Consider the following 13,776-nt stretch of genomic DNA (forward strand, 5'->3'; position numbering starts at 1 on the left):
AGACCACAAAACCAACAATATAAGCAATAAGATCAGAAGAAAGGAATAAATATACAAAGCAATCAGAGAACAATTAGTGAAGTGGTATGAATAAATTCTTATCTATTAATAGTAACCTTGAGGGGCCAGCGCTGTGGTACAGCGGGTTAACACCCTGGCCTGAAGCACCGGCGTCCCATATGGGCCCCAGTTCTATTCCCGGCTGCTCCTCTTCTGATCCAGCTCTCTGCTATGGCCTGGGAAAGCAATAGAAGATGCCCCAAGTCCTTGGACCCCTGCACCCATGTGGGAGACCCAGAAGAAGCTCCCGGCTTCAGATCAGCACGGCTCTGGCTGTTGCAGCCAATTGGGGAGTGAACCAGTGGATGGAAGACCTCTCTCTCTCTGCCTCTCCTCTCTTTGTGTAAGTCTTTCAAATAAATAAATAAATCTTTTAAAAAAAATAGTAACCTTGAACATAAACAGATTAAATTCCCCAACTAAAAGACATAGACTGACCAAATGTATAAAAATAAAAAAGAAGACCCAACTCTATGCTGTCCACAAGAAATTTACTTTACTTGTAAAGATATACGTAGACTGAAAATGAAGGAATGAAAAAAGATACTACACATAAGTAGAAACTAAAAGTTATCGTGAGTAGCTAACTTAGATCAGATCAAATAGACTGCAAGTCAAAATCTGTAAATAGAGGCTGGCGCCGTGGCTTAACAGGCTAATCCTCCGCCTTGCGGCGCCGGCACACCGGGTTCTAGTCCCGGTTGGGGTGCCGGATTCTGTCCCAGTTGCCCCTCTTCCAGGCCAGCTCTCTGCTATGGCCCGGGAAGGCAGTGGAGGATGGCCCAAGTCCTTGGGCCCTGCACCCATATGGAGACCAGGAGAAGCACCTGGCTCCTGGCTTCGGATCAGTGCAATGAGCCAGCTGCAGCGGCCATTGGAGGGTGAACCAACAGCAAAAAGGAAGACCTTTCTCTCTGTCTCTCTCTCTCACTATCCACTCTGCCTGTCAAAAAAAAAAATCTGTAAATAGAGACAAAGGAGGTTATTATTTAAAGACAAGGGGCTCAATTAATCAAGAAGGTATAATTGTAAATATATAAGCACCCAGTACTGGAACACCCAAATATATAAAGCAAATATTGGATCTAAACAGAGAAATAGAGACCAATACAGTAATAGTTAGGGGACTTCAATCCCCCATTTTCAATAATGGGCAACTTATTCAGACAGAAAATCAACAAAGAAACATTGAGGCTAATTTGCACCACAGACCAAATGGATCTGCTAGACATCTGCAGATCATTTTATCCAACAACTGCTGAATGCACATCAGTATATGATAGCAGATATTAGGCCACAAAGAAAGTCTAATAAGTTGAAAATATTAAAATCATATCATAAATCTTCTCTGATCACAAGGACATAAACCCAGGAAGGAAGAACAATAGAATATATACATACATGGAAATTGAACAACATGCTCCTAAACAACCAGTGGGTCATGGATGAAATTAAAAGAGAAGTCAAACACTTTCTTGAAACACAATAAAATACAACATATTAAAACCTGTAATATAGGCAGGCGCCGTGGCTCAATAGGCTAATCCTCCGCCTGCGGCACCGGCACACCAGGTTCTAGCCCTGGTCAGGGCGCTGGATTCTGTCCCGGTCACTCCTCTCTTCCTGTCCAACTCTCTGCTGTGGTCCGGGAGTGCAGTGGAGGATGGCCCAAGTCCTTGGGCCCTGCACCCACATGGGAGACCAGGAGAAGCACCTGGCTCTTAGCTTCAGATCAGCATGGTGTGCCAGCCACAGCGGCCATTGGAGGGTGAACCAACGGTAAAGGAAGACCTTTCTCTCTGTCTCTCTCACTGTCCACTCTGCCTGTCAAAAAAATAAAAAATAAAAAAATAAAAAAACCTGTAACATACAGTAAAAACTGTGCTGAGACAATTGCTTACATCAAAAAAGTAGATTTCAAATAAACAACCTAACAATGCTCCTCAAGTATCCAAAAAGGCAAAAACAAAACCAAAAATTAGTAGAAGGAAAGAAATAATAAAAATCAGAGCAAAAATAAAGAAAATGGAAAATGAAAGAAACCAGAAAGATCAATGAAATAAAAAATTGATGTTTTCAAAAAATAAACAAGGGGCTGGCATTGTGGTGCAGCAGGTTAAACTTCTGTCTGCAATACTGGCATCCTATATGAGCACTGATTTGAGTCATGGCTGTGCTGCTTCAGATCCAGGACCCTGCTTATGTACCTGAGGAAGCAGCAGAAGATGGCTCAAGTGCTTGGGCCCCTGCCACCCATATGGGAGACCCAGACAGAGTTCTGATTTCCTGACTGCAGCCTGGTCTGTAGCCTCTGCTATTGTAGCATTTGGGGAGTGAATCAGTGGAAAGAAGCTCTCTCTCTCGCTCTCGCTCTCGCTCTCTCTCACCCAGCTCTCTGTAATTATGCCTTTCAAATAAATAAATCTTTAAAAAATGATAAAAATTACAAAACTCTAGCTAGACTAAGAAAAAAAGAAAAAATGAATAAAATTAAACATAAAAAAGGGGATGTTACAACTGATAACTATCAACCCAGCATAATTAGAATTTATATCTTTTCAAACATTTATCATGACTGTATTGAGAAATTGCAGACTATTCTTTTCTGGTTATTTTGAAAATTGTAATAAACTTGTAGACTACAATTACATACACGTTACATACATGTATCAAATTATATTGTAACCTCAAAATATGTATAAATATTATGCCTTAATAAAATTTTAAAAAATTACTATTCTCCTTGAAAAGCAGCTCCTGTGTATGTTTATATTCTGATAATTTCTAAAAACATAAATTTATGATTTATGTACTTTTCTGTGTGTATATTGTCTTTTTTTTTTTTTTTTTTTTGACAGGCAGAGTGGACAGTGAGAGAGAGAGACAGAGACAGAGAGAAAGGTCTTCCTTTACCGTTGGTTCACCCTCCAATGGCCGCCGCGGCCGGCGCATCGCACTGATTCGAAACCAGGAGCCAGGTGCTTCTCCTGGTCTCCCATGCAGGTGCAGGGCCCAAGCACTTGGGCCATCCTCCACTGCCTTCCCGGGCCATAGCAGAGAGCTGGCCTGGAAGAGGGGCAACCGGCACAGAATCCGGTGCCCCGACCGGGACTAGAACCCGGTGTGCCGGTGCCGCAAGGCAGAGGATTAGCCTACTGGCCACAGTGCCAGCCCAGTATATTGTCTTTTAATATACATATTTATTTATTTATTTGAAAGGCAGAGCAACAGACAGAGTGTGAGAGATACCTACCATCCTTTGGTTCACTTCCCAAATGGCTATAACAGCTAGGTCTGGGCCAGGCTGAAGCTGGGAGCCAGAAACTCCATCCTGGTGTCCCACATGGATGACCTGGGCCCAAATACTTGGGCCATCTTTCGCTGCTCTTCCAGGCACGTTAACAGGGAGCTGCTTCAGAAGCAGAGCACCCAGCACTGGAACCAGAATTTCCACATGGGTCGCCAGTATCACAAACACCTTAACCTGCTACCCCACAACACCAGCTCCTTTTGTCTTTTTTTAAAATTTAGTTTAAAAAATTCAGAAAGAAAAATAAAAGTCAAAATATAACAAAATAATTTAGAATGAAGAATAAATTGGGAAGCATTTTTTTTAATTTTAAAAATAGTTATTTTAATTAAAACAGCTTGGCTTTGGTGCCATAGAAAACCAATGAGGGGCTAGTGTAGCAGGTTAAGCCACCATCTGCAACAGTGACACCCACATGCACACCAGTTCCAATCCAGCTCTCTGCTAATGCACCTGGAAATGCAATGAAAGATGCCCCAAGTGCTTGAGACCCTGCACAAATGTAGGAAACCCAGAAAAAGCTCCAGGCTCTTGGCTTTGGTCTAGCCAAGCCCTAGCCATTGTAGCCATTTGGGGAGTGACCCAACAGGTGGAAGATCTCTCTCTCTCTCTCTTTTTCTGTGTGTGTGTGTGTGTGTGTCTCTCTAACTCTGGCTTAAATAAATAAATCTTTTTAAAAAAGAAAAGAAAAACCATGGAACAGAATGTTGGCCCTGGCATCATAATCAAAATGTGAGAATGTGGTGTGATACCAGTATTGATCTAAATCAGTAGGAGAAAAGGACTAATAACACATGGTATTAGGAAAATTGACTTTCCATATTGGGAAAAACATAGAAGATTAAATTTCAGCCTCGTTAATGAGGAAAAATGAGCTCTGTGAACCAGGAGCTTGATGTAGAAAGCAAAATTTTAGCAACAAATATAGAGCAAATTACCTTGATATAGGTAATTATTTCCTAAAGAATACTCCAAATAAGCACAAACCAAAGAAGAAATGACTGACATGTTTGTCTACCTCAAAACTGAATATACTGACATGTCTAAACTCATCGATCTAAATTGAAAGATGAGCATTAAACCAGGAAAAGATATTTCCTATGTAGATAACAGGATGAACATTATCAAAATTTACAAATTCATAAGAAAATAGGCAATTCTGGGCCCAGCATTGTGGCATAGTGGGTAACACCACCAGCTGCCAAGTTGGCATCCCATATGGGTGCCAGTTCCAGTCATGGCTGCTCTACTTCTAATCCAGCTCCCTGCTCCCGGCCTGTGAAAAACAGTGGAAGATGGCCAAAGTACCTGGGTCCCTACAACCCATGAGGGAAGCCTGGAAGAAACTCCTCACTCCTGGCTTCAGCCTGGTCCAGTCCCGGCTGTTGTGGTCATCTGGAAAGTGAACCCACGGATGGAAGGTTCTGTCTCTCTCTTTCTCTCTCTCTCTCTCTCTCTCTCTCTCTCCCCCTCATTCTCCTTAGCTTTCAAATAAATAAGTAAATTTTTCTAAAAAAATAAATAGGCTATTCTTTCCAAAAAAATGAGAAAAGAACATGAAAAAGCCATTCATGCAAGAGAAAACTCAAATATATAATAACATATTAAAGTATATTTAATCTTACTAATAATCAGGGAAATGCAAGTTAAAATAACCAGGTATCTTTTTTTTTTAACCCATGAGATTGTAAACATCAAAAATTCTAACAATAACAAGTACTGGGATGGATATGGAGCAATGTTATGCTGGTGGGAGTGTAAGTTGATATAGGTAATTTGTGGAGCAATTTGGCAATAACTACTAAAGTTGAAAATGCATATATTATACAATCCAGTAATTTTATTTACTTAGATAAATGTTTTCATATGTATACAAGATGTATATAAGAATATCCAATGCAGCATTATTTTGGTATCAGAATACCAGAAACAATCTAAATGTCCATCACTAGAGCAATCTTAAGTTACAGGAGCTGGCACTGTGGCTCAGTGGGTTAAGCTGCTGTCTTTGATGCCAGCATCTCACATTAGAGTGCCAGTTTGAATCCTGGTTGGTTACTTCTGATTCATCTTCTAGCTAATGCACCAAGGAAAGCAGTAGAAGATGGTCCAAGTGCTTGGGCCCCTGCACCCACGTGGGAGACCTGGATGGAATTCTGGGCTCCTGACTTTGGCCTGGCCCTGCCCTGGCTATTTCGGCCATCTGGGGAATGAACCAGCAGGTGGAAGATTCTCTCTCTCTCTCTCTCTCTCTCTCTCTCTCTGTCTCCTCTGTCACTCTGTCTTTCAAATAAATAAAATATTTTTTAAAATTATGGTGCCTTTATATTATTCAATTACATATAGCAGTTAAAAGGAATTAATATGCTTCTTTACATATATTAACTAGATCTCCATGTTGAGTAACTAAAAGCAATTTGCAGAGAGAAGCATCAGTTATTTTTTAAAGCATTTACACAAAATACTAACAGTCATTTCTGGGTATTAGGAACATAGATGTTAGTTTTATTACTTTTTGTCTTCTTCTGTAACTAAATTTTTTCTCATAATAATTGTTTTTTAAAAAGATTATTTCAAAGCAGAGTTACAGAGATGCAGAGGCAGAGAGAGAGAGAGAGAGAGAGAGCGAGAGCAAGAGAGAGAGAGAGAGAGAGAGGTCTTCCATCTGCTGGTTCACTCCCCAATTGGCTGCAACAGCTGGAGCTGTGCTGATCCGAACCCTGGAGCCAGTAGCTTCTTCTCGGCCTTCTAAGCGGGTACAGGGGCCCAAGGACTTGGGCCATCTTCTACTGCTTTCCCAGGCCACAGCAGAGAGCTGGATCGGAAGAGGAGCAGCTGGAACTCAAACTGGCGCCCACATGGGATGCCAGCACTGCACGTGGCAGCTTTACCCACTATGCCACAGTGCCAGCTCCCTTAATAATTCTTTTTTTTTAATTTTTTTTCTTTGACAGGCAGAGTGGACAGTGAGAGAGAGACAGAGAGAAAGGTCTTCCTTTGCCATTGGTTCACCCTCCAATGGCCGCTGTGGCCAGCGCATTGCGCTGATCCGAAGGCAGGAGCCAGGTGCTTCTCCTGGCCTCCCATGGAGGTGCAGGACCCAAAGACTTGGGCCATCCTCCACTGCACTCCCGGGCCACAGCAGAGAGCTGGACAGGAAGAGGAGCAACCGGCACAGAATCCGGTGCCCTGACCAGGACTAGAACCCGGTGTGCCAGCGCCGCAGACGGGGGATTAGCCTATTGAGCCGCGGCGCCGGCCCCATAATAATTCTTAAAAGGACATAAAGAGAACAGTTAATTGTTTCAGGTGACATACCCAGGTCAAGTTAAATAAGAATCGGACATCATACTTTAAAAAAAAAAAAAAAAGGATTTATTTTGTTTATTTGAAAGAGTTGTAAAAAAAAGGGGGGGGGGACAGAGAGAGTCTTCCATCCACTGGTTCACTCCCCAAATGGCCACAATGGTCAGAGCTATATCAGGCTGAAGGCAAGAGCCAGGAGCTTCTTCCAGGTCTCCCACATGGGTGCAGGGGCCCAAGCACTTGGACCATCTTCTACTGCTTTCTCAGGCACATTAGCAGGGAGCTGGATTAGAAGTGGAGTACCCGGGGCTCAAACCAATGCCCATAAGGGATGCCGGCTCTGCAGGCTGGGGCTTTAACCCACTGCACCACAAAGCTGGCCCCAGAATTGGACATCATACATTTGAAGTCAGTAACAACAAATATTTGTTAACCATCTATGTGTAGATCATTTCGACATGTCACAGACTGGAGAAATCAAATGTAAGCCTAAGGCAAGATAACTACTTTCCTAATGCGGTTATTTACATGATGATGGTGGTGACAGAAGCTTCAGTAAGTCATGTTCTCTCTATGTAAAAACCTTAAGTCTTCTGTAACAACTCATCACAGACTTTTTGCTTAGGTAGGGATTTTGGATCGTCAGAGGACACTGGCCTTGCTGGAAATGTTCTATGACCAAAGTCCACAGATGCTTAGGAGTTTACTTCGAAACCCAAGACAATGTAAGTGCTACTCGGAGAGAGTATGTTCAAATTGCAGTGATAAAGTACACTGATGTGATAACACAAAATCATTCCCCCACCAAGGAATCCCTCCATGTATCATCTCCTTTAGTACATGGTAACATCCCTCCATGTATCATCTCCTTTAGTACATGGTAACATCCCTGCATGTATTTTTTGTATTTTTCACAAAAGTTCAGTACTCAAAATTGGCATATCAGAACTCAGCCAGAATTCAATTTTAAACCATTTGAAAGGAAATGCTTTGATGATAGTTCATTTTGGAAATTTTTGTTTGTGTTTTTAAAATTTTTTTTGTTCAAAAATTTTTAACAGACATAAAAATTGGGCATATTTGTGGGGTACTATGTGATGTTCTGTTGCATGTATACATCATATAATGTCCAATCAAGGTGGATATATTTGTCCTTTCAAGGATTTAATATTTCTTAATAATGAAAGCATCTAAAGAACTCTTCTAGAGTTCTTTTAGAAAGATATACATTATGTTAGCATTATATAAAGTCACCCTACTGTGCAAGAGCCTCAGAACTATCTGGCTATAACCTGATACCCGTTAATCGACTTTCCTCTTCTGTCCCTCCCACCACATGCCCCTCCCCAGCTCTCGTAACGAGCATTATATTTTTAACTTCTGCAAAATCACCTATTTTTTAGACTCCACATGTGAGTGAAATCATGTGATGTTTTGTCTCTCTGGAAATTATGTTGGTAATAGTAATTTCATTTTCAATGCCAACCTAGAATACTAAGATTTCTAAGAAAAATACTTCTTTTTTCCAAGCAGTTTTACTTTCATACCTTTACTATACTTACATGGTAAAATGTCCTTTTTATATTACCACCAAGATAAATAAAAATTTATTTTTTATTTTTCATTTTTAGAGAAAATCTTTTAGTTTCTGGGTTTTCAAAAAAATCAATATTTGGCCGACGCCGCGGCTCACTAGGCTAATCCTCCGCCTTGCAGCGCCGGCACACCGGGTTCTAGTCCCGGTTGGGGCACCGATCCTGTCCCAGTTGCCCCTCTTCCAGGCCAGCTCTCTGCTGTGGCCAGGGAGTGCAGTGGAGGATGGCCCAAGTTCTTGGGCCCTGCACCCCATGGGAGACCAGGAAAAGCATCTGGCTCCTGCCATCAGAACAGCGCGGTGCGTGGGCCATAGTGCGCCTACCGCGGCGGCCATTGGAGGGTGAACCAATGGCAAAGGAAGACCTTTCTCTCTGTCTCCCTCTACTGTCCACTCTGCCTGTCAAAAATAAAAATAAATAAATAAATAAATAAATAAAATAAAAATCAATATTTTATTTCTGCATGAAGATTTATTATTTGAATGCTTAAAAATCTGTGCATAGTATACATATGGTTTTTCTGAAAATTGTGGGCATAACAGTTTTATAGCTTAACTTCCAAACATTTCTGGAGGTGATTGGGATAGTCTTGTGGCACGAATCCTACTCTGTAGTCCTGCACATCAGGATTTTGTTGTTGTTTTTGAATGCATTAATGCATTTTAAGTGCATTAATTTCCATTCTTAACCATTCTTAACTGAATGGGGGAGAGAGAGAGAACCAGAGACACACAAGCAGAGATCTCTCATCCACTGATTCACCCCCAAATGCATGCAACAGCAAAGGCTCAGCCAGGCTGAAGCCAGAAGCCCAGATCTCAATTCTGATTTCCCACATGGGTAGGGGACCCAAGTACTTGAGCTATCACTTGCTGCCTCGAAGGGTGCACATTACCAGCAAGCTAAATTTAGAAGTGGAGCTGGTAACAGCAACTTTAAAAGCTCAACAATAACAAAACAATCAATCCAGTTAAGAAATGGGCAAAGGACCTCATAGACAGTTTTCAAAAGAAGAGATACAAGGCCGGCGCCGCGGCTCACTAGGCTAATCCTCCACCTGGCGGCGCCGGCACACCGGGTTCTAGTCCCGGTCAGGGCACCGATCCTGTTCCGGTTGCCCCTCTTCCAGGCCAGCTCTCTGCTGTGGCTAGGGAGTGCAGTGGAGGATGGCCCATGTCCTTGGGCCCTGCACCCCATGGGAGACCAGGAGAAGCACCTGGCTCCTGCCATTGGATCAGCGCGTTGCGCCGGCCGCAGCGCGCCTACCGCGGCGGCCATTGGAGGGTGAACCAATGGCAAAAAGGAAGACCTTTCTCTCTGTCTCTCTCTCTGTCCACTCTGCCTGTCAAAAAAAAAAAAAAAAGAGATACAAATGGCAAATAAATATATGAAAAAATGTTCAACATCACTAGCCATCAGGGAAATGCAAATCAAAACCACAGTGAGATATCATCTCACTCCTGTCAGAATGACTAAAATCCAAAACGCAGAGAGTGACAAATGCTGGAAAGGATGTAGAGAAAGGGGAACACTTATACTCTGTTGGTGGGAATACAAATTAGTGTGACCACTGTGGAAAACAGTGTGGAGATTTCTTTAAAAACTAGGAATAGACTTGCTGTATGATCCAGCAACCCCACTACTGGGTATATACCCAAAAGACATGAACACATATGAAAGAGATGCCTGCACCACCATGTTTACAGCAGCACTGTTCACAGTAGCCAAAATCTGGAATTAAAGAAAACAATGGAATGTTATTCAGCTATAAAAAAGAATGGAATTCTACCATTTGCAGCAAAATGGGCACAAATGGAGGACATTATGTTGAGTGAAATAAACTGGACATAGAATGACAAATACCACATGTTCTCCCTTATGTGTGGGAGCTAAAGAAATGCCTATGTGTATCAGTAATGCTGCAAATATGGTTTTGTAAAACTTTGTTTTATAACTTTGTCAAATCAATGGTTAAGAATGTTATACTACTGTAGTTTTTATTATTCTGTGATTATGTTAAAATTTACAGTATATGGGGGAAATGTCATTTTCCCATTCAATTAGTGTTTATAGCTGTTGTCTATATTCCCACTGAATTAGGGTCTTTTTACTTGTTAAACTTCTTATTTGGTGAAGTATTAAGCCTTTTTACTGTGTGATAAATTTAAAATATATTATCTCAGAAACTAAAAAAGACAGAAAGCGAGAAGGATGGAAGGTGGGAGGGAGAGAGGGAAGAAGGGATGGAGGAAGGAAGGGAATATCATTGTATTCCTAGAATTGTATCTGCAAACCATACTTAATCTGTTAAAAACTAATTAAAATTATTCAAAAATAAGGAAAAAATAAAAGAAGTGGAGTTGGGATGCAAACCCAGAGACTCAGATATGGGATGTGGACATCCCAAGCAGCAATAATCACTGAGCCAATTGCCTGCTCCTATTCTTGTTTTGTAACAGTGGGATTCTAGTGAATGCTACACAGTCTTTCCCTAGAGTTCTGAACCAGGTGTCTACATAAGTTGTGTAGGAAAATAATTGAGTAATAATAAGAAAGAAGAAGGTAGAGAAAGGTGATCATGTTTAAAATATCCTGTGTGAAAGATTGTCATAGTTATTGATTTGCTCTGTTTTTTTTTTTTATTTATTTTTTATTTTTTTGACAGGCAGAGTGGACAGTGAGAGAGAGACAGAGAGAAAGGTCTTCCTTTTTGCCGTTGGTTCACCCTCCAATGGCTGCCGCGGTAGGCGCGCTGCGGCCGGCGCACCGCGCTGATCCGATGGCAGGAGCCAGGTGCTTCTCCTGGTCTCCCATGGGGTGCAGGGCCCAAGCACTTGGGCCATCCTCCACTGCACTCCCTGGCCACAGCAGAGAGCTGGCCTGGAAGAGGGGCAACCGGGACAGGATCGGTGCCCCAACCGGGACTAGAACCCGGTGTGCCGGCGCCGCAAGGCGGAGGATTAGCCTAGTGAGCCGCGGCGCCGGCGATTTGCTCTGTTTTTATACTGAAAAGATATTTGAAATATAAAATGTGCCCCCTCCCCCATTCCTATACTCTGCTTAGAAGAACAGAGGTGGAAGATAAATTCTATTTGCCTTGGCAGTCCAAGCTACACTCCACATTGCGAAAAAAGAATTATGTTCATTTCCAAAAACCATGCCTTTTAGTGAGGAGTGATCTCTAATTCACAATAGTGAACACTTTTTAGGTTCCTTTGGGTACCTTTTTGCTTTTTATTGTGTTGCAGTGAAGGATAACCTTTATTACAATCACTGTACTTAATTTTTTGCATTAATTTAATAGCTCTAATTCTGTGCAATATGATCATTTGTTTAGGTAAATGTTTTGTTTTCTGCATTAGGGCCATTCGTTGAATTTGAAGAGATAGTCCTGCCTGAGTTCTGGGGAGACATGGATAATCAGAAGCACATTTACGAAGACTTTGACAAAGTGCTCTTAGAGATGAGTACATTACTTTCTGAAAAAAATGACAACAAAAACCAAAGCAAATTGTTAGAAAATTCAGAAGAGCAACATAAACGCAATGAACAGAGAAAATCAACACCATCACTCAACAACACAGCAGAACAGCAGAAAGCGACAACTGCAGAACAAGAACTACACAGAGAATCAGCAACAGAAGAAGGAGCCTACACAGAGTCAACTCCAGATCGAAGATCAATTAGAGAGTTCGTACCAGAACGAGAACCAAACAAAGGGTCCACAGCAGGACAAGAGCCAGGCAGACTATCAGCCTCAGAACAAGGATCACACAGAGGGTCCACAGGAGAGCAAGGACCACGCAAAGTGTCAGTTGCAGAACCAGCATCCCGCAGAGAGTCAACTATAGAACCAGGATCACGTAGAGTGTCAGCTGCAGAATCAGGGTCCCGCAGAGGGTCAGCTATCGAACCAGGAGCACGTAGAGCATCCGCTGCAGAACCAGGGTCCCGCAGAGGGTCAGTTATAGAACCAGGACCACGTAGGGTGTCAGCTGCAGAACCAGGGTCCCGCAGAGGGTCAGCTATAGAACCAGGAGCACGTAGAGCATCCGCTGCAGAACCAGGGTCAGTATCAGGGCAATTTCAGCACAAAGGATCAGAAGGGGGACAAGGATCGCAAAGAGTATCACTTTCAGAATCCAGATCACACAGAGAGTCCATAACAGAAGAACAACACAAGGAGTCAGAACAAAGACCCCGAAGACAGACAACTCCAGAAGAACAACAGGACATAGATTCAACTTCACAATCAAGAGAAGAAAGCAACATAAAAGAAAGTACAAAATCTAGGGCGGCTATTCCTTCTGTATACACTGAAATCCCCTCACAGGAAAAGAGTTCTTCGGAGCAAGCATATGAAGAGGAACCACTCGTGAGGTCTGAATTGCAAGGGGAAGTTCCAACATCAAGTAAAAAAGATCATATTTCAGGTAGCAATGCAGTTCTCTTACAGTATCAACTCCTGGCTGGTGGTGTGGTTTTAATGCCTTTTCAAAAATGCTCATTTAAAAAGATATCTTCTTGGCCGGCACCGTGGCTCAATAGGCTAATCTTCCGCCTTGCGGCACCGGCACTCCGGGTTCTAGTCCCAGTCGGGGCACCGATCCTGTCCCAGTTGCCCCTCTTCCAGGCCAGCTCTCTGCTGTGGCCCGGGAGTGCAGTGGAGGATGGTCCAAGTGCTTGGGCCCTGCACCCCATGGGAGACCAGGAGAAGCACCTGGCTCCTGCCATCAGATCGGCGCGGTGCCACAGCGCGCCTACCGCGGCGGCCATTGGAGGGTGAACCAACGGCAAAAAGGAAGACCTTTCTCTCTGTCTCTCTCTCACTGTCCACTCTGCCTGTCAAAAAAAATAAAAAATAAAAATAAAAAGATATCTTCTAGCATATCGGGTCATGTCAACCTTAGTCATATTTTACTATTCAACCTGAGTCTGGATCTTGAATAATCAATTACATGCAAACCAATATCTCTATTGTCAATTTACCTAGAAGTCCTTTTTCACTAAAATCCATTTGCAAGGAAAGAATCTGGTAATGCTGCATATACAAGTGTTTTAATAGGGTATCTGAAAGGGCAGAAGAAGCCATTTTGTTTTCAATGTAGTATCTGCTATTAGAAAACACTTCTTAAAATTTTATCTCAACTATAAAAATGGATTTTACTTTTTTCTGCTACATATATATTCTAGAAGAGTTTCTGAAAGACATGCTTAAGACAGAAAGCATCTTGCATTCCAAATATTTACTCATAGTTCATTGGTCAAACGTTAGGCATACCTAAATTCATACCTAGCTGTGAGAGAGGCTGGGAAATGTATTCTTAATTGTGCTTGACTAGATTGAGATATAAAAATAGCTTTGGACAGAGAACTATTGTTTAAAAATGAAGTTATTAAATAACTTCATTGTGGCTGATTATGATATAGCATGTATGGAAAAGTACCTTTTGGTGTTCCATGTGCAAGGCGTTTCTCATCTGTTAATCTTGGTACATCTAGTGG

At 42.2% G+C, this 13,776-nt stretch overlaps 1 protein-coding gene across 1 annotated transcript in view; it reads left to right on the top strand.

Moving 5' to 3' along the window:
- EFCAB5 (EF-hand calcium binding domain 5) overlaps positions 1 to 13,776 on the top strand; it is a 138,160-nt gene that overhangs the window by 83,519 nt on the left and 40,865 nt on the right. The window contains exons 10-12 of the mRNA XM_062216307.1: positions 7,302 to 7,401; positions 11,634 to 12,219; positions 12,418 to 12,704. Of these exons, the coding sequence (XP_062072291.1) occupies positions 7,302 to 7,401; positions 11,634 to 12,219; positions 12,418 to 12,704 (973 nt within the window). The remainder of the gene's footprint in view (positions 1 to 7,301; positions 7,402 to 11,633; positions 12,220 to 12,417; positions 12,705 to 13,776) is intronic.

The sequence above is a fragment of the Lepus europaeus genome, chromosome 18, assembly GCF_033115175.1.
Source record: "Lepus europaeus isolate LE1 chromosome 18, mLepTim1.pri, whole genome shotgun sequence".
NCBI classification, from domain to species: Eukaryota; Metazoa; Chordata; class Mammalia; order Lagomorpha; family Leporidae; genus Lepus; species Lepus europaeus.